Genomic DNA, 20,788 nt, shown 5'->3' with positions numbered 1-20,788 from the left:
GAGTACAGTATGAAAAGCCTGTCTCCCACTCTAGTCTCCCTCCACAGGGAGAAAATTATTACTAAATGTTTGATGTATTACTCCAGAAATAATAATATTCTATACCTATACAATCATATATGTATAAGTATATAACCCTCCTTTTACATAAAGGGGAATATGCCATACTCTGTTCTGCATCTTACTTTTTTCTTTTAATTATGTTTGAAATATCATAAAAATTGGTCCATATCTGCATGTGTATGTGCATTCATTCTTATTTACTGGTACATCATATGTATGTACCTTTCTTTATTCTGAACCCACTCTGTTGAACATTTAGGTTGTTCTTTGTCTTTCAGTATTATAAACTATACTGCTATAGGCGTCTTTGAATGTAGGTTTTGTGCACGTATGTGAGCATGTTTATATTAAACTTCTAGAATAATATGTACATTTTAAATTTTGGTAGATATTTCACATTTTCTTTTTATTAAGTTTTGCCAGTAGTGTCCACCATGTTATACAGTAATAGAGACTTGACTTTTTAAGTAAGTAAGAATTGCTGAAAATTTTATTCCTAGAAGATTTTCAGTTAAGCTTTCAGAAGTATAACAGCTTGACAGTACATTTTGTATTCATATTTAATTACAAATTAATCTTGGTGAATTTTAAAATATCCTGTTAAGTTGATTCCTGTGACTGCTTAAAATAGAATTCTCTACCTTATTTCAGTTAAACACCTTACAGCCCCTTTTCACTGTTTTTTTTTTCCAGGTGCTTAAGTGGAACTTTACTACTCCACGGGATGAATACATTGAGCAGCTGAAGACTCAGATGTCTAGCTGTGTGGCTAAATGGTTACAAGATGAAATGTTTCACTCAGACTTTCAGCATCACAACAAAGCCCTTGCTGTCATGGTTGATGTAAGTTTGCAACAAAATAAATATGCGTGAATCTCAGGCATGTGAAAATGCTGAACCCTGTGAAATAATCGGAAGTTTGCATGACTTGAGAAGGAACTGGAATACACCACGTTCTCTGTTTTTAGAGCTTTCTTATTATTTGATAGAATAAACGACTGTCGGTCTATAATTTTGGTCTTAAATGGAGGCTTAGCGATCTGTCATTTTCTTTTTGGACTGCAGTGAAATTTAAGACTTACTTGCATAATAGAACTTAAATTTTTATACAGTCTAATTTGGAGGGTTTTGTCTTGTTTTGTCTCAAGCACTTAGAGAGTGAAAAAGAGGGTGTCATTGGTTGCCTGGATCTTATCTTAAAATGGCTTACCCTGCGATTTTTTGACACCAATACAAGCGTCTTAATGAAAGCCCTAGAATATTTAAAATTGCTCTTCACCCTGTTAAGTGAGGAGGAGTATCATCTTACTGAGAACGAAGCATCTTCCTTCATCCCCTATCTCATCCTCAAGGTAATGTGTTGTTCTAACTCTGGAAGACTACTCAAATTCCCAGCTACCTCAGTTCCTATACTTTTATTCCCTCTCCTTTCTTCATTTATTGTATGATGATACCATCTACTGCTCATTCCCATGTCCCTGTTCATGGGAGAAACCTTTGCTACTCAGAAAATGCCTCGGTTAATCATAATTTTCCTTGTTGACTAGGTCGGAGAACCAAAGGACGTCATTCGTAAAGATGTCCGTGCCATCCTTAACCGGATGTGCCTTGTCTACCCAGCCAGCAAGATGTTCCCCTTCATTATGGAAGGAACCAAATCCAAAAACTCTAAGCAAAGAGCAGGTAAAGCAACAATTTAAATTAAGGCGTAAATCTGCAACAGTGACCTCTAAAAGAAATAGTTTATAGATGAACCAGGAAATATCTTTAGTGTCTTTATCAGTGATTACAGCCTTCTTATTTGGACTGTGAAAGTGATGAGTTGCACACTGGTGGAGCCACAGTATCAGGTGATACAGGCACCGCTCAGTACCACCCTGGTGACAAAATCAAGTGCACAGGGGCCATCTGACTCACAGGCATCCCTTTCTTCTAGGAGCACTTGCTATAACACCATTGTTTCATTGAGTGTTTTATAAGAAGGCAATAAACAAGGAAGAATTCTCAGCACAGCCAGAATAAGATTTTAGTCCTTCATGTATGCCAAGGAAAATTTATTTAGTAAAGATAAGTCTCTATGCCAAATGTGTGTTGAGTCTCCTTAATCTAGCCTTTCTCCCCCATCAGAGTGCCTGGAAGAACTGGGGTGTCTGGTCGAGTCCTATGGCATGAATGTTTGCCAACCAACCCCGGGAAAAGCCTTAAAGGAGATAGCGATTCACATAGGAGACCGTGACAACGCTGTACGCAACGCTGCCCTCAACACCATCGTCACAGTGTACAATGTACATGGGGACCAGGTGTTCAAGCTGATTGGAACCGTGAGTGATTTTCTCTGAATATTTTCAGTATGTTGTAAATTGCCGGATCACTTGGGTGTCAGGTTTCATGCCATCTCAACTCTAGCTAAGTTTTTACCACTTTTTATTAAAACTCAGCCTATCCATGTGTCCTAGAATCCAGATAAGCCCTTGAGGGTGTCTCTGATTACTTATGCTGTGTCTTACTGGAAATTAGATTTTCTTTTCTGAGCATCCCCCTCATACCAGTTTGCTTTAGGTGAGAGCTATTTTTGAATCAAGAAATCTTAGCTAGTCTGAGATGTAAATTCTGCCTGGCAATCTCTGTAATTTTTAGTGCATTTATTTTTTAGTGAACAGGTACTTACTTGCATATAATGTGGGTTGCAGTACCTGTCAGATCAAAAGTCTTGAGTTGCAGCCATGAGCCAGACTCCCCAAGCACAGGAGGTTCTGCTTCTGACTCTGATTCCTCTGAGCCACTCACTACTGTGGCTGGACTCGTTTTTCACTCTTAGTAGCACATGTATTTACACTGTGCTTATATTTTTTAACTTGTATTAATCTCATTAAATCCTCACTACACCCCAATGAAGGAGATAAAGCAGACAGGAATTTTATAGATGACCGAAAGTGAAGCTTCTCACCCACAGTCACACAGCTAGTTAGTGGTAACACAATAAAAATGAGGAAACTTCATTTAATTCTTGATCTTTTTATTCATAGTTATTAATAGCCTTCCCTTTTGTATCCTTCCCTTCTTTCATATGTTCTCCTATTATAGCAGGTCAGGTTTTGACAATAGTCGATTTTAAAATGTAGGCAGTGTTTTGAAAGTAAACTTACCCTGATATAGGAGGTTCTGTTTGCTTTGACATGAAAATGGATATTAATTCTTGAGTCTTCCAATTACGTTTTTAATTCTCCTCTTATTCTACTAGAGAGGTATGCTAATAAATTAAATTGGACCTCTTTTGACAGCTTTCTGAAAAGGATATGAGCATGCTTGAGGAGAGGATTAAGCGGTCAGCAAAGAGGCCTTCTGCTGCACCAATAAAACAGGTGGAAGAGAAGCCTCAGCGCACACAGAGCATGAGCTCCAATACTAACATGCTCCGCAAGGGACCGGCTGAGGACATGTCCTCCAAACTCAAGTATGTGGATGGAGATAAGTGTCTGAGAGCATCTCTTTGGACTTTGCCTTATGTGCTGAGAGCTTATCCTGTAACATAATCTTGAGTTCTTGTAGCCATTATCATGCATGACACAGTGTCGGGGTAAATGTCTTGTAACCAAATGTTTAATCCTTCAGCCTTCATTGTCTGTGTCTTTGTCTCAAAACCACTTCTAAATAGTCTTGTGCCTTCTTTCACTGCTTTTCCGTGGACAGAATTATGTATCGCACTTATAGGATGTAAGTACTGCCTGCTAATTTCTCATTAGCAGGGCTCTTATATCTTTCTAACTTCTGACTTGGATTCATCCCCTCTGGAGGGCGATTGGTGTAGTTTATAACCAGGGTAGAGGGTGTCCAAGTTTGCCATGAATCAAGCCTTCCCTGAAAGTCCACTGGCTAGCAGAAGTGTCAGCTCAATGTCACATGGCTAAAATATTGATTCACTTTCTTCTTTGTGTTCCTTTTCTTCAGATAGGCTAAGTAAAATGCATGCAGCCCAGAATTGGCTTGGGGACTCAAAATTAACTACCTTCTAAGCAAGACAACTCTATTTTGGGTTGTGTCATGAGTATTATTTTAACCAATTTGAATTTTGAAACCATGAATATCTGTTGTTTGGTTGTAATCCTGGCCCTGACCTGTCAAGAATGAATATTTCTAAAAAGAGGTGATGGACTGTCCCTCAAGTATAAAACTTACTGAACACTGCATGGGATGATGCTTATAATTAGAAAAATGTATACACTGGTTAAACTGGTGGAAAAGAACCAGGCAGTCTATAAATATTTTTCAAATTTTTGCCCAGAAGTAATGAACTTTGAGTCAATAAAGTATACTTTGTTATTTATTGCCCCAGCTGGAATAGCAGCACAAGGTTTGTTGGCTTTAGTGAACTAGAGAGGATATTTACAACTTGGCAGTACCTTAAGTACAAGTTAAAGAAATCTGCTCTCAGGATATTCATGAACCAGTGTTGTTGCCCATTGAAAACACTTGGTTAGACTCAAGGACTTAAATCATTCAGGGGGGCTGAAACCAGAAGTTGAACATCCGTCGTGAAGCTTTAGGGCAGCTGGCAGTGCTTCTCTTGCCCTTTGGTTAAGAAGTCTCTTTTAGTTCAGGAGCCTCCTTTTGCTTCCCTTAGCCAAGCCCGAAGCATGAGTGGGCATCCTGAGGCAGCCCAGATGGTTCGCCGAGAATTCCAACTGGATCTAGATGAGATTGAAAATGACAATGGCACAGTCCGATGTGAAATGCCAGAACTTGTTCAGCACAAACTGGACGACATTTTTGAACCAGTCCTTATTCCTGAACCCAAGTAAGTTCACCCATTTCATCTAAGTATAAGCAGTTCATGATCATCAGAGTGTATATGTTGAAAAGAGCTCTCTGTTCAGTTAGAACTTTTTAGAACAGTTTACCATCTGACTAATAGAAGTTCTTTACTGAAACCTGTATCTAGTAGGGAAGTGCATAATTCCAACTCGTTGGGATACTTTGTAATAAAGATTGAATTGTTTCCTTTGCTCCACTCTCTAGGATCCGGGCTGTTTCTCCACACTTCGATGATATGCACAGTAATACAGCATCCACAATCAATTTCATTATCTCCCAAGTAGCCAGTGGTGACATCAACACAAGCATCCAAGCTCTGACACAGGTAATGGGGTTATTACTCATGACAGCGATTCCACTGTTGGATATAGAGGCTGTAACAGTGATAGTTGCACACCGGTCACAGTATTAAGGGAGGCAGGCAGTGTTCAGTACTGCCCTGATAAAAAAGGGCACAGGGACCACTCACGGTCGTCACTTGTCTCACAGGATAGAGCTCTAATAGAGCCTTACTTTTTATAATTGCCTTCTTTCACTAGAGGCTGGAAAAAGCAGTTAAGTAGGAATCAGCTCTCATGGAACTTACATAGATTTTAGTGGACAGAGACAACAGTAAACAAGAAAATATCAGATAATAGTAACTACTGTATAAATATAACTCAAATGGGGTGATGGGAGAGAAGGAACTAAGTACTAGTTATTTAGATTGGTAGCCAGGGTTCAAGCAAAGGACAGCTAGTACAAAAGCTCTAGGGTAGGAATGAGCTTGGTGTGTTCAAGGAAACAGAGGCCCGTGTGTCCAGAATAGAACATAGTTGGCAAGAGGGAGAATGGTACAGAATGAGATTTGAGAGGTGGAGACAGACCAGATCATAAAAACCCTGGGGTAGTTGTTTGGATTTTATTTTAAGTGTGATAGGAAGCCATTAGAGAATTTTGAGCAAAGAAGCTACATGTTTTTAAAAAATGGTTCTCTTCTTCCTCAGCTTCCCTTCCTTAACAGTCTAGTCATAAAGCCAGTAGGTTGTGTAGAACAAGGTAGGCATCAACCTTGTGGCAGGGGGGTGGGAGTAGAGAGCCTTAGTAGCCCATGTGTGGGTCCCCAAGCCCAAATGCCATGAGGAGGCTGTCATACAGAAGGGGTGACGCAGAGCCCAAACAAAGAGGAGGATGTCCTTGGGCGGAGCCGTTCTGGCATGGTAGTAGGACCCCAGGCTGGGTGAGGAGGATATCCACGTGTGTTGGAGGGAAGCAGGGCGGCAGGCAGGTGACTCAGAATGGGGAGTCAGAGCCAAAGCAGGAGAAATGAGCAGGGGGAAGGGCTGGTGGCAGAGATGGGAGATTGGGACATACAAAGGGATCAGTCAAATAAATAAATATAATGAGGGAAATGGGAGCCAGGTTTCTCACTGTCAGAGGACGACAGTACAAATATGGAAGGACAGCAAAATAGAATAAACTCTGGTGTTGGACCAGAATTAGATGCATCAGTATGAACTTGTGGTTTTCAATAGACAGATGTAGAAATACCAGTGTGAATGTATATGTGTATGTGTATATGTGGCATATAAATGTATGTTACAGATTATATACATATATAGGTATATAATATACATATGTTCCCTAGCTCTTTTCACTGAGAGGACCTGAAAACAGCAATACCCTAACAGCAATGAGCACCCCAGATCTTGTCTTCTAAATACCGTTTTCTACTGAAAGGAATAAGGGTTCCTTTAGAAGTGGCAGATTCCAGGGCTGAATCAGGGAAAGTACAGGATGATCCTGGAGTATCTTGTTGCACCAGACAGCAAGGGACGTGTGGAAGGACACAGAGGCCAACCAGAACAGACTTACTGTTTGAACAGAACACAGTTTGAACATCAAAATAAATAGTGATAGTAATGAGTTATAACCCCATAAACTGAATATAATTTATAAGGTTATTGAAGTCAATAAAATTTAATAAAATAGGAAACCACAAGCCCATGCACATATAAGCTAATTAAAAATTTGAAGAGAAATGGAATATTTACATAGCTTCATAGTACCTCCCCACAAAATACAAAGGACAAACAGATTAAAAGTACCAAAAAAAACCCCACCAAAATACGAAGAATGATTTGACAGAGAAACCTAGCAGGTACCACCTTAACTTAGTGATCAAAGCAAACATAATCAATCATACGACAAAATGAAATTATGTGCCACCTGATAGGATCCAATGGGAATTCAGCATCACTTTGCTGACATTCCTAATATCATCTAATCATGAGGAAACATCAAACAAATGTAAACTGAGGGACATGTGACGAAGTCTCAAGGTGAAGAAAGTCAAGGAAAGACTGAGAAAACTGGTCTAGACTGAAGAGACTAAGAGACATGACAGTGAAATGCAGTGCATGATACTAGACTGGCCTTCAGCTATAAAGAACATAATTGGGGCAACTGGAGAAAATGGGATGGAGCCTGGGGATTAGATGGTAGTGACGACAGTATTTGCCTGACTTTGATCCTTGTAGCATGAGCATGATTATGGAAGAGAATGTCCACAAGAATGCACGCTGAAGTATCAGAGGGGCATGGAGCATCAGACTGACACTCGCAAATGATTTGGGATTTTAAAAAGTTCTTTTACTACACTTTCTACATTTCTGTAGCATTTGAACCTTTTTTAATTGGGGGAAAAGCCACTCTGGCCACTCTGTAGACACCAGATTGTATAGGCGGGGCAAGCGTGGATTCTGAGAGATCTGTTAAGAAGCTATGGCTGTAGTTCACATGAAAGATAGGTGCACTAGGATGATGGTAGTGGAGAGGAAGAAGAGTAGATGGTTTCAGGGTGTCTTTCAGAGGTAGAGTCCACAGGACTCGGTGATACATTGAATGTGAAATGTGAAGGAGGAGAGGAATCAGTAGTAGTTCCTTGTTTTTTGGTGTGAGCAACTGACTGGATAGTGGTGCTGTGTACTGAGATGGGGAAGGATGGAGGAAGAGCTGAGAGGTGGAAATGAAGAGCTACATCTTTGCTGTCTTAAGTCTGAGGAGCTATTAGACATCCCCACGAAGACAGATGGTGAGGATAGAAGGGGAGAACTGGAATCCTAGCACGAGGTTTTTGCTGTTGTTTGACAGATAGTCTCCTGTTAACAGTTTTGATATTGGAAGAAAAACAAATAGAGGGGATTTTGGAAAATAGTGACTTGAATGTATGCATCCCTGTGACCTTTTTCTGTCAACTTCAGTCCAATCCCATCTGCCTTTTCTGAGCAGAGGAGCTGCTGGGTCAGGTGGGTAGTATCTGAAATGTGTAAGCAAGTCCCAAGCTCTATATGGTACAAGTACAAGACTTTTTTCCATATGGGCCTAAGGAGAACCTGAGGTTCAATAGTGTAGAGCCCAGGGAATAGGATCAAAACGTCAGAAATCCTGCAGAGATTGCTCTTTTCATCTGTGAAGATTGGTAGCGTCCCAGAGGAAGAGCAGTGGTGACCTGTGTGAGTGTTAGTAGGAGGACCTGGTGTTCTCTGTTGCCTCCAAGGAACTACAGGGAGCGGAAGAAAAAGGCTGAATTCACTATCTGAGCCTGGCAAGTCTGTGGCTTCTATACCTTTAGAGACCAAAGAGCAGAAATGCCTGCTCTTGGTACTTTGCCATATGACTAACAGCTTGCCAGTCGGTGTACCACAGCCTGCAGGGCAGAAATGCTGTATCTCCCATTCTCAGATTGCCATTGTTGAGAGTTTCCAAAAGGCAGACCCAAGATTGAATCCTGAATATGTAAAGAATCATAACATACCTTAAGGGACCCAGTAACTGGGAAGAAGAATAAAATAAAATAACCAGAACAGCAATGTCCTGGCAAAATAAAACTGCTAAAGGAGATATGATGACCATGATGGGGAAGGGAATAGGGTGCAGAAAGATTCTTCCAAGGGCAAAAACCATGGCTTTAGAATTTTTTAATTGAGTAGAAGGACTGAAGGAGAGAATGAACACTACAGAAACCAAATTAGTGGTCTGAATGACAAGGGTAACAAGATCATTCAGTGGGCAAAGAACAGTCTTTTAAACAAATGATGGTGGGAAAAATGTTTCTCCACATGCAAAAGAGTGAAGTTGGACTCTCATACCATATACAAAATTTAACTCAAAATGGATCAAAGACATAAATGTAAAAGCTAAAATTGTAAAATTCTTAGGAAGAAACAGGAGAAGACCTTCATGATACTGAATTTGGCAGTGACTTCTTGGATATGACAACAAAAGAGGCAAAAAAAAATTACATTGAACTTCATCAAAGTTAAGACCTTTTATGCATCAAAGGACACTAGCACATGAGTGAAAAGGCAACTTACAGAATGAGAGAAAACATTTGCAAATCATATATCTGATAAGGGATTAATAGCCAGAACACATAAGAACTCCCAGAACTCAATAACAGAAAAAAAAAACCCAGTTCAGAAATGGGCAAAGGACATGAATAGACATTTCTCCAAAGAATAGACATATCTTCCAAAGAAGATACACAGATGGCCAATAAGCAAGTGAAAAGATTTTTACCATCATTAGTCATTAGGGAAGTGCAAATCAAACCCACAATGAGATACCACATCATACCCATTAGGGTTTTTTTTTTTTTTCTTTCTTTTCTTTTTTTTCGTCTAATGGGAAATAACAAGCGTTGATGAGGATGTGGAGAAATTGGAACCTGTTTGTATTGCTGGTGGAAACATAAAGTAGTATACCAATTGTGGAAAACAGTTTAGCATTTACTCAAAAAGTTAAACATAAAATTACAATAAGATCCCCAGACTCCCTCCTAGAAAGCAGGGGTTCAGACAAATACTTGTGCACTAATGTTCACAGCAGCATTGTTCACAGTAGACAAAGGGTGGAAACAACCCAGGTATCCATCAACAGATGAATGGATAAGCAAAATGTATATACATAGAATGGAATATTATCATCCATAAAGAAGAATGAAATTCTGACACATGCTACAACGTGATTAACCTTGAAAGCATTATACTAAATCGAATAAATCAGGCACAGAGGGACAAATATTGTTTGATTTGACTTATATGAGGTACCTAGAATAGCCAAATACACAGAGGCAGAAAATAGAGTTTACCAAGGGGTTGGGCAGGGAGGTGGATAGAGAGTTATTATTTAATGAGTACAAATCCTGTTTGGGATAATGACAAAGTTATGGAAATAGTGATGATGGTTATACAACATTGTGATTATACTTATACTATTGTTCACTCAAAAATGGTTAAAGTGGTAAATTTTGTATTATATATAATTCACAATAATTTTAAAAAATAATAAAACCCTCAGCAACAAAAAATTCAAGTATCTAGGAATTATGAAGCGGTGTATATGTATGACCTTTACAGAGAAAATTGTAAAGCTTTGTTGAATGACATTAGAGAATTTCCAGATAAATGGACAATATACTGTGTTCACAATTTCAGGATTGTAAAGATGGTAGTTCTCAGATTAATCTGTAAATTCAATGCCATTCCCATCAAAATCTTAATAGTTTTTTTCTGAAGTTGAGAAGCTGATTCTAAAATTTATATGGAAAATCAAAGGGCGTAAGAATAGCAAAGATCATTTTAAGACAATTTTTAAAAATAACACAGTGGAGAGGACTTGCATCACTGACTATCAACATTGATTACAGAGCCACTATAATTATGTCAGTGTAGTACTGGCCCAGGGATAAGCAGATAGACCCTTGGGATGGAACAAAGTGCCAGAAATAAGACTCACATCTATATAGGAAACTTAAAGCAGAGGAAGCATTAAAAATCTGTTAACAAATACAAGAAGTGAAAGATAATACTGACCAAATTCTTTGCCAGTAACCCAACAAAATGTTTAATAAATAGTATTAATATCACAGAAAATATTGGCTACTTGGAAAGCATGAAACACCCTCCTAAATAACCCTTTGATCAAAAAAACAAAAAACCACCCAAAATTCTTATTAGTGAAGGGAAAAGCATTTCACTCTAAAACTATTGAAGCTGCTGAACTCAGAAAAATGTATTGCCTGAAGTGCTCTTATGATTGAATAAAGGCTAAAATAAAGAAACTTACTACTTACACTTAGAAATTAGAAAAATTAGGAGAGGGTATAGCTCAGTGGTAGAGCATGTGCCTAGCATGCATGAGGTCCTGGGTTCAATTCCCAGTACCTCCAGTAAAATAAATAAATAGATAAATGTAATTCCCCCACCAAAAGACAAAAAAAGAAATTAGAAAAATTTAAAATAAAAGAAATTTGAGGGTAGGAAATAATGAAGCTAAAATTCATGAAATTGATTTTTAAAATAATAAATCTAAAAGCTGGTTCTTGTAAAAAAATTAAATTAAAAATTTAAAAAATCTCTTACTAGCCTGATTAGAGAGCAAAAATACAAGTATCAGGAATGAGGAAGGAAGCAACCATAGATGCGGAAGAGATTTTTTTTTTTAATAAGATAACACACACATAACCTTGTGGAAACTTGAAACAACAGATCCCCCTTCCAAATTTTTTGAAATAACCAAGGAATTTGGGGAGACCATTAAAAAAAAATGAGGGAAGCTCAGAATGAAAAGACAAGTTTGATCATATAAGAATTTTAAGATTTTAATCTGAGAAATGTACCACATACTGTTGATAAACAAGTGTTATATTGTGGAATATATTTGATTTGTAACCCATATGACCAATAAAGCATTAATAGCTCTAGTAAACAGAGCTATTATCAACTCTTGAGAAAGAGACCCTAATAGAAAAAAATAACCCAAGGAAATGAATAGGCAAATAACACAAGATATCCAAATGGCCAGTAAACACATAAAAAATATCCAGACCCACCCCCACCATAGAAATGCAAATTAAAATAATAAGATAATCACTTTTAAACCATCAGAGTGGCAAAAAGTAAAATGAGTAATAATAACACATACAGCTGATAGAGACACTGAAAAAACAATATTCTCATATGTTAAATGTAGAAATGTGAGTTACATGTTAATGCCTTTTTAAAGAAAGCAACATCATAATATCTATTATACCATAATTTAAAATATTTTATCCTCCAGCCAAAAAAGTTAAACTCTTGAGACTCTCATTTAGAAATTAAACACAGGTACATTAGGATATATACACAAAGATGTTTATTGCAGCATTATTTGTAGTGGACAAAATTCCAGACTGGAAACATGTTGAAAGGTTCTCAGGAAGGGAATGATTAAGTTTTGATGTGTGCATACGTGGACTGTTATGCAGCCTTTAAAAATAAAACTATTTTTGATGACTTTAGGGATTTTCATAATTTTTTGTTAGGAAAGCTAGATGCAGAGAATTGTATTTGCTATAAATAGTCTTGTTAGCATAAACAGTGCCCTAAACCTTGACCCCTACATATGTGTGCATGTGTGGTTGTCTATGATTCTGTGAACATGAAAGGATATATATATATCAGATTGTTAATTACCTTGGAAAAAGAGGAGGAAGCCCCCTCCAAATACATATGTATTTTTTTGTTTTGTCCATGCTGAGATAGCATTGTTAAACAGCCCCAGTTATATAAAATTGTTCCTGCTTATGGGATATACATGTGTAAAGAGAACCACTGGCTTCCTCAACACCAGGGGGCACCGTTCACACTGCAGTCTATAAATGGTGCCCCCTGGAGTTAGGCAGTGTAGCAGCCCTGCACGAAAAGATCTTCATGAAGATTGACATGATTGTCTCAGGATGTAATTTATGTAATCATAAAAATAAAGATCTTTTTACAGTAATGAATATGAAATACTTGTTTTTTCCTATAGAAACATTTTACTGGTAGTGACCTGGATCAAGATGTGAGAAACCTGAGTTTTGAGTTTGAACTAAGTAGTCTGATTTTATTGAGCCTCACTGTTCTCATCTGGTAAATGGAGATCTTGCTCTCAGCCCTGACTACCTTCAGAGCTGTTGGAATGAAATAAAATAAAATAAAATAAAAACACTTTTTAATAAATTAGACATTTAAACATTGGGATTGTTATTCTCTAAACGTGATAGTGTGCCTCTTAGACTAGAAGCTGCAGTTAATTCACCTAATGCTATCTTGCTTAGTAAATATTTATTGAATGATTGAATTCCTAAGGACTAGTTATTTATATGTAAAGTGACTGGGTTTTTTCAAAGTAAGATAGGAGAAGTGCTTTGCTAATAAATATTATAGAGACTTGTAGTGTCTTCCTGCTACTTAGAAGTATGAAGTTTGGAAATACATCTTGGAATTTTTGTTACCAGATTGATGAGGTCCTGAGACAGGAAGACAAAGCTGAAGCAATGTCTGGCCATATTGATCAGTTTCTGATAGCCACATTCATGCAGCTGAGACTCATCTACAACACACATATGGCAGATGAGAAACTGGAGAAGGATGAGATCATCAAGTTGTATAGCTGTATCATTGGCAACATGATTTCGGTAAGGACGCCTCTGCAGGTCACGAGCTTCCCTTCAGTTTCTCATCCTGCCCAGGTTCTGAAGCCTGAGTCAGTTCAGATGGTCCAGTAAGTCCTGTGTCACTTGTGGGATTTTACATGCAGGCTGTTGTCTACTTCCACTGGATGCTGGGCAACACTCAGCTTACCTTATTGTTAGGATTCTTACAAACTACTGGAATTCTGCTTCCTGTCAGTTTCTTCACCAGTCATAGTTGGTCCCTATCTGGCTTTTCACAAATAAAAATACATTAAAAATACTTTTATGAAAGGAAAGAAGCACATCAATTAATTTTGGCTATTAGAGGATTGGGAGAGTGTAGTGATTTTTTTCCCCCAATACTCTGAATTTTTGTAAATACAATATAATTTTTACTAGAATATACCACCCATGTTTATCTTCTTTGCTCTGTGTATTGAGTTTCATACCTCTCTAACACAATTATGATTGGATAGCTATTTCAGATAGAAAGCCTCGCCCGGGAGGCTTCTACAGGAGTGCTGAAAGACCTGATGCATGGTCTCATCACCTTAATGCTGGATTCTCGAATTGAAGATCTGGAGGAAGGACAACAGGTGATCCGCTCTGTGAACCTCTTGGTGGTGAAAGTTCTGGAGAAGTCAGACCAGACCAACATCCTGAGGTATATCTGTACTCTGAGCATTAGAGCCTGAAACAGCTTCTCTCTTGTCTACTCATAAAAACCAGAAGGCACTAGATCAGTTGTAACTTTAGGTTTGCCTAATAAGTTGATATATTACTCTTTTCTTCCTCAAGAACCAAAGGTATTCCAACCTGAGACAGCAGCTAAAACTAGTAACAGCTCAGTAAGCCAGACAGTATCATGAGAAATTTTCTAGAATAGGACTGTAGAGTTTATAGGTTACCCTCTCTTTCATGTACATTTCACATATATTTCTTTCTCAGCTACCAGTGACAGTGACAAGCTTTACCAATTACTGAGTGGTAACTTACAAAGCTTAGATAATTGATGTTTATTTTCTTAATAATTGAATGGCAAGTAATCAAAGAAAATTCCAGATCCATAAGCTCTCAATTTCAGATAAAGAATATTTACATTCAACCTTTCAATTAATGATTTTAATTAGAATGTAGGTTTGAAACTTATTAATGCTATTGTGTTGGGCTTGTTTGTTTTCTAGCGCCCTGCTTGTTCTGCTACAAGACAGCCTGCTAGCAACAGCCAGTTCTCCCAAGTTCTCAGAGCTTGTTATGAAGGTGAAGTTGAAATAATTTGATCTTTTTTTCTTTTTTGGAGAATTAGAAAAGAATAGCTTTATAGCTTTGCCAGTCAAAGGGAGTCACAGCAGGCTAATGTCTTAAAGACTGTGAGCACCTCTCTTTTTTTTTATCTCTTTTCTTTCAAAGATGTAATACTTTATTAGTGTGAGGAAAGACAAGTTGGAACTAAGACACAGACTCAAATCAGATAAGGCACAACTGAAAAAAATAGTTGTTCTCCATTTTTACCTTCCTCCAATATATACCCCCTAGCTCAGGCCTAAAAAATTCCTGGCCTCAAACAGTGAAAAGGAAGAGCTGTTTTGTAAGTATCTTACCAGTTTTCCTAGAATCAAAAGTCAAGGAGTTTGATGGGACAAATTTCATTTCTTTGGGGGGAAAAGATATGTATAGCTTTATAATGTTTTGGTCTCTTTGATAGAAGACTCCAAATGAACATATCTATAGCATATACTGTTATTACACTCCTCAGGTTAGATTTGATTAAGTAATGTGAACTACTCTAGTCTCGGGTACCAAATAAACCCAAGACAAAATTTCCTCATTTTCTCATCATTTAAGGCCCCTGTCTCTAGGGAAGTGGGAGGGAGGAGTGGAGATGGTCAGATGGGTGACTTGTCACACTTTAGCCAATGACATGGTTGAAGTGAATAAAGCTGTTTATGTTCATGAACCTGGAAGATCTGATGAGCTACATCCATATCCCTGACCATCCTTTAGAAGTGATCCCCGTGCTTAGGGGAAATGAGTGGTGACAAAGACTATCTTCATTCTTCAGTGACTCTTTCTAACTTTTGTGGGGTTTTTTCTCAATAGTGTCTCTGGAGAATGGTTCGACTACTACCTGATACCATCAACAGCATTAATCTGGACAGAATTCTTCTGGATATACACATCTTCATGAAGGTCTTCCCCAAAGAGAAACTAAAGCAGTGCAAAAGTGAATTCCCCATAAGGACCCTAAAAACGCTGCTGCACACTTTATGCAAATTAAAAGGGCCCAAGGTGAGTGAGTGAAAACAGTAGCAGGTCCCCAAGAGTGCTTGAGAGAACATCATGGAGTGGCATCACTGCCCCTGAACGTACACGTGTCTCCCTCAGATCCTAGACCACCTAACAATGATCGACAACAAGAATGAGTCGGAGCTGGAGGCCCACCTCTGTCGGATGATGAAGCACAGTATGGACCAGACCGGGAGCAAGTCTGATAAGGAAACAGAAAAGGGAGCATCTCGAATCGTGAGTGTTCTGACTTGAAAGGCTGAGGAAGGTGTTCTTGTCAAAGCGATAAGCCCCTGGAGCCTTTCTCAGGGCCTAAGGTGAAGGCTCAGGGATTGGTCTAGTCTTGAAGTTTTCAAATATCAACTACCTATAACCATGTGCTTTTTGTCCCTAAGAAAGTTCCCTAGATAAATCCACTGTGAGCTATTTAGCTGGGGGTGGGGGGGGGGGGCAGGTCCCTCCTCTTCAAGTTTAGTTGAAAACCTGAGACTGTCAGTTTCTCTGCTGCAGCCCCTGCCCTGGTGGAGCCTCTGTTCTGTGCAGAAACATACCAGAAAGGGCTGGACTTTGAGATATTTTCAGTTCTTCTCCAACCACTGGTTCCTAATTAGTAACTCAAGTCTAACCTATCATTCCTGTCTTGTGTCTTTCAACTTTTCAGGATGAAAAATCATCAAAGGCCAAGGTGAATGATTTCTTAGCAGAGATTTTCAAGAAGATTGGCTCTAAAGAGAACACTAAAGAGGTGAGAGGGAAAGGGTTCACCCAAAAGGGGATCTGCTTTATGGAAAAGGGTCGCTGACTAACATCCATCCCCACCTCTTCCTTTTTCTTGTTAACTAGGGCCTAGCAGAGTTATATGAATATAAGAAGAAATATTCAGATGCTGACATTGAACCATTTCTGAAGAATTCCTCACAGTTCTTCCAGAGCTATGTTGAGAGAGGCCTTCGGGTGATTGAGATGGAGAGGGAGGGCAAAGGCCGTATTTCTGCTTCCACAGGTATGGTTTCCTCCACTGGCTCCAGGAATAAGCTCAAAATAGCTTCCAGCCTCAGGAACCAGAGATTTTGCTGGGTTTACATTTATATCCATGCACCTCACGACTTAATGATCACCAGTGACGTTCACGTTGCTGCAGACAGTGGTCAACTCTCAGTTACCTGCCTCAACCCATCGTCGGTGTTTGGCCGTGGCAACAGTCTCTGCTCTTGAAACAGTTTCTCCCCTGGGCTTCTGGGTCTCCATGCTCTCTTGCATTCCTCCTCCCTCGCTGCTATTCCCCCTTGGCTTCTCTGACTCATTCTTCTTCTCCCTGAACTCTTAATGTTGGTGTCCCCCTAGGTTCAGTCTATGATTCTCTCTTCTTTCTTACTCTCATCCCCTTAATTAATCCATCTACTCTCATCACTTTAAATACCATTTTTATGCCAGCAAGTCCCAGCTTAGACCTCCTTCCTCACCTCAGCTGATAGGTCATGCACAGCATCTCCGCAGGGTTTCCAGCAGGCATCATAAACCCAGTGTGTCAAAGACTAATTAAGCTCCTGAGAGTCTCCAAGCCTGCTCGTCTGCATTCTTCTCCATGTCACTTGTTGGCAACTTTGTCCTTCTAGCTTGCTCAGCTTTTGAGTACTCTCTTCCTCTGTCAGGAAATCCTTTTGGCTCTACCTGCAAAACATACTCAGAGTCCACCCCCACTTCTCGTCTCCATCACTGCCACTGCCCTGGTCAGAATAGCATCATCTCTTATGTGCATTCCAGCACTATCCTGCCCGATCTCCCCGCGGCCACTCCCGCCCCCCATAGTCATTTCCACAGTAGCATCAATATGGTGCTTCTCAAACATTTTCCAAAGGCTGTCCCTTTCATTCAGCAAAGCGAAAAGCCTTACAGATAAGGTCTGTGAGGTCTGAGATATGGCCCCCTGATGCCTCTAGAATCTGCTCTCCCCTGCTGCTCAACCTGACTTTCGTTTCACTCCAGCCCCACCAGCCGCCCTGCTGTGCCTGGTACACACCAGGCATACACCTTCTTAGGGCCTTTGCACTGGCTATTGCTTACATGTAGATTGCTCTTCTTCAAGACAGTCTTGAGGCAGCTCCTTTTCCTCCTTCACATCTTTGTTCAAATACCACTGTCGCAGTGAGACCTGATTTAAAATTTGTAAACTACCCCTCACCTCCCGTAGCACCTGACCTCCTCTAACATGCCGTAAGACGTAATGTTTATTAGGTTACTTGTTGGATGTCTGTCTGTTTCTGCTAGAATTTAAAATCCACAAGAGTAAAGATTTTTGTCTGTTTTGTTGCCTGGCACATAGTAGGCACTCAGTAGGTATTTGTTCAGTGATATGAATGGATGCTTATTCTGATGTTAAGCTGAAATATTACTGTCCCCACAGTGAAAAAGCCAGTACTGGTGTTCCTGCTCACAGGATCTAGAGACAAATGGGAGACTTAGGAGGTGTCAGTTACAGGAAATAGCTGTCAAGAACCTGAAACCAAGAAAAGACCCAACTACTAAAGTTCCCTCTCACCATGCAGAGCAGAGCCCTCACATTGGTCCCGCCTTTAGTCCTTTCCGAGTTTGGTTAAGCTTACCTACTCTTAAGTTCTAAAATTTGTTTGCCTGTGAAACCACGTTCCCTTGTGGGTTTTAGATTCCCATCGTGTTCTCTCTCACCATGTATCTTCCTAGGCTGCAGCTTCAGTTGTTTTCTCTTACGTCATTTCTTTTGTTTTGTTTTAACACTTTAAATTACCCCTCTCCAAAACCTGCAATCTTTTTCTTGAAGCACAGTGAACAGAGTGTCCCGTGGCCACACGGATATACCATGGTTGAGCTGTTCTGGTAGAGCCTCCTTTTCTCATTTCCAGAGTCCTTTCTGTAGACAGTCAACATTTGCAACACAAGCATGTGTCCCCACTGATAACTGAGTGCCTTAAAGTGTTCGGGCATCTCTTACTGCTGCCTTTAACTTCATTATTCCTTCATTTTTCACCCTCTGAGTGTTCTCACCTGTACATTAAAGGATTCCTTTTTCCCCAGAGTAACCTGTTTTACTTTTCTGTTTACCATAAGGGAGTTTTTCTTCGCAGTGCTTTACCTTTTGGCTTGTGTAACGCCTTTTCATTGATACTCAAATTGGATATTTTAAATGCCTGCATTTTGTGGTTGTTCCTTCTCAGAAATTTAGAACTGTGATGGGTTTTTTTGGTTTTGATTTGGTTTTTGCTTCTCCCGCCAGAATATTGATCTCAAGTGCTCCAGTTCCTACCCCTTTTTTGGGGTATTTCTTGGACACCTCAGTTTCCCTCTCTTCCTCATGAATAGACCATAGCCTTGAGCTCCTTGCTGTTCTCCCTGGTTTGAATAAGGGTTTTCCCCCCTGTATCTCCTGGTCCAAACCTAGTCTGATTCTTGGAAGCATTTAAAGTCCTTAGGGTCTTCACTTGGGCACTTACCATAACTCAGGAGTAGCTAAGACTTTGTGGCTTGCCTAGGACTAGCCATGGGATTACAGGAATGCAACCCCTGCATAGCTCAGGATGTAGATGGACGGCCTTCTGCATCAGTGCTGGAAGTTCTCACTAAGTGTGTCTTGTGTATTGCAGAGCACCCTTTATCACCAACCCCAAATGGATTTCTTGTGAACATTTTTAGTCTTCAAGTACAGTGATGATATTCAAGCCCCAAAATGGTCCCTTTGGTGGCAGGTTAAGAAGTTGGAGAGGGGTGGGGGGTGTCTATTTGAATATTCTTTCTACGTTTCCTCCGTAGGCATCTCCCCTCAAATGGAGGTCACGTGTGTGCCCACTCCCACAAGCACAGTGTCCTCTCTAGGTAATACAAACGGAGAAGAGGTGGGACCATCTGTCTACCTGGAGAGGCTAAAAATCCTCCGACAGCGATGTGGTCTGGACAATACAAAGGTACTGCTCCCCCTCTTCCGTGTGGGTCGGGATGGCTGGCCGAGAAGTGGCCCTGCCCTGGTGTATGTTGTTCAGAGCCGCAACCTGACCTCCTCGGACAATGTCTCTTCTTCTCTCGACAGCAAGACGACCGCCCTCCATTGACCTCTTTGCTCTCCAAACCAGCAGTTCCTACCGTCGCGTCTTCCACAGACATGCTGCACAGCAAACTGTCTCAACTCCGGGAGTCACGGGAGCAGCACCAGCATTCAGACCTGGACTCCAACCAGACTCACTCTTCAGGAACCATGACCACATCCTCCTCCTCCACAGCTAACATTGACGACTTGAAAAAAAGACTGGAGAGAATAAAGAGCAGTCGCAAATGAAGCTGCCCTACTCCCCTGGCACCCTGCAGCTTTAGTTTACTAAACTAGACGTCCTCATAGTTGAAGTGGCCTTGGCAGGCCTCGCGTACACAAACTGGTTGTATGTATCATACCGTGGACCTGGGGGAGGAGTCGTTGTGGCACAAGTATTTGCACATCCTCTGCTTCTCCTGTCAGCATCCTGCCTCTCTAGACGACTGTCCCTATCTTAGTTTAGTGTACAGACTTGTAAACAGCTGCCCACTTCTCAGCTCAGACTAGGTTCCATATCCTTTTTTTTTTTAATTGCTCATTTGTAAAGTTGTCCTAATCTTTCCTAGCTTTTAACTATTAGAAATTCTTTCCTAGTTCTCCTTTGAGTTTGTGAGCTCTTCTCCCTGTAGCCCTGAGGGGTCACTGTATTCTGTATGAATGCATGGCATGATACAACTAATTTAAGAGTCTTTTATAAATAAAGTTTGCATTAACTATAACTGTCTCCCAAGATGCTCCGTATCTGGGAGTGCTGGGCAGTCTTTGTCACCTGTTCTTGGGACCAACTGGGTGTTCAGCTGGTAAGGGAAAGGTTCATAATGGCTCTTTAAGAAGCTCTACCTTTTCTTGGCTCCCAGGCTTGGTGCTGTCTTTTACTCCTTGGAAATAGGAGGAACTCACCTCTCCTGTTTTCCACATGCAGCTCCTGGGGATCAAAGAGATCTCACGCTTCCCTGTTTTGAGATTTTGGTCATGACTTCCCTCTCTTCATCACCATGGTTCCAAGGAGCTCTCAGATCCTACCACTTTGCTGCCCAAACGCAGGTGAGATTGTGCCCAGGGACTAGCTAGGCTCCAGTGGCTGTCACACC

The 20,788-nt window shown here is 40.2% G+C and overlaps 1 protein-coding gene and 1 non-coding gene across 3 annotated transcripts in view; both read left to right on the top strand.

Moving 5' to 3' along the window:
- The window catches only part of CKAP5 (cytoskeleton associated protein 5), an 89,896-nt gene extending 69,480 nt beyond the window's left edge, over positions 1-20,416 (top strand). For both annotated transcript variants that reach the window (XM_006180882.3, XM_014556005.2), the window contains exons 29-44: positions 757-906; positions 1,212-1,415; positions 1,611-1,746; positions 2,191-2,384; positions 3,345-3,517; positions 4,685-4,858; positions 5,080-5,200; positions 13,178-13,357; positions 13,831-14,018; positions 14,539-14,614; positions 15,455-15,643; positions 15,740-15,877; positions 16,302-16,385; positions 16,484-16,643; positions 19,424-19,575; positions 19,698-20,416. In XM_006180882.3, the coding sequence (XP_006180944.1) occupies positions 757-906; positions 1,212-1,415; positions 1,611-1,746; positions 2,191-2,384; positions 3,345-3,517; positions 4,685-4,858; positions 5,080-5,200; positions 13,178-13,357; positions 13,831-14,018; positions 14,539-14,614; positions 15,455-15,643; positions 15,740-15,877; positions 16,302-16,385; positions 16,484-16,643; positions 19,424-19,575; positions 19,698-19,943 (2,565 nt within the window). In that variant the 3' untranslated portion in view covers positions 19,944-20,416. The remainder of the gene's footprint in view (positions 1-756; positions 907-1,211; positions 1,416-1,610; positions 1,747-2,190; positions 2,385-3,344; positions 3,518-4,684; positions 4,859-5,079; positions 5,201-13,177; positions 13,358-13,830; positions 14,019-14,538; positions 14,615-15,454; positions 15,644-15,739; positions 15,878-16,301; positions 16,386-16,483; positions 16,644-19,423; positions 19,576-19,697) is intronic.
- On the top strand, positions 1,871-1,981 carry LOC116666718. Its single transcript, XR_004323621.1, has one exon. It is a non-coding gene; the product is annotated as a small nucleolar RNA SNORD67 (small nucleolar RNA).
- Positions 20,417-20,788: the final 372 nt, after the last annotated feature.

This window comes from Camelus ferus, chromosome 10 (assembly GCF_009834535.1).
Source record: "Camelus ferus isolate YT-003-E chromosome 10, BCGSAC_Cfer_1.0, whole genome shotgun sequence".
In the NCBI taxonomy this organism is placed as follows: domain Eukaryota; kingdom Metazoa; phylum Chordata; class Mammalia; order Artiodactyla; family Camelidae; genus Camelus; species Camelus ferus.
The sequence above is the reverse complement of the archived record's forward strand: the minus strand, read 5'-3'. Positions and strand labels throughout refer to the sequence as shown.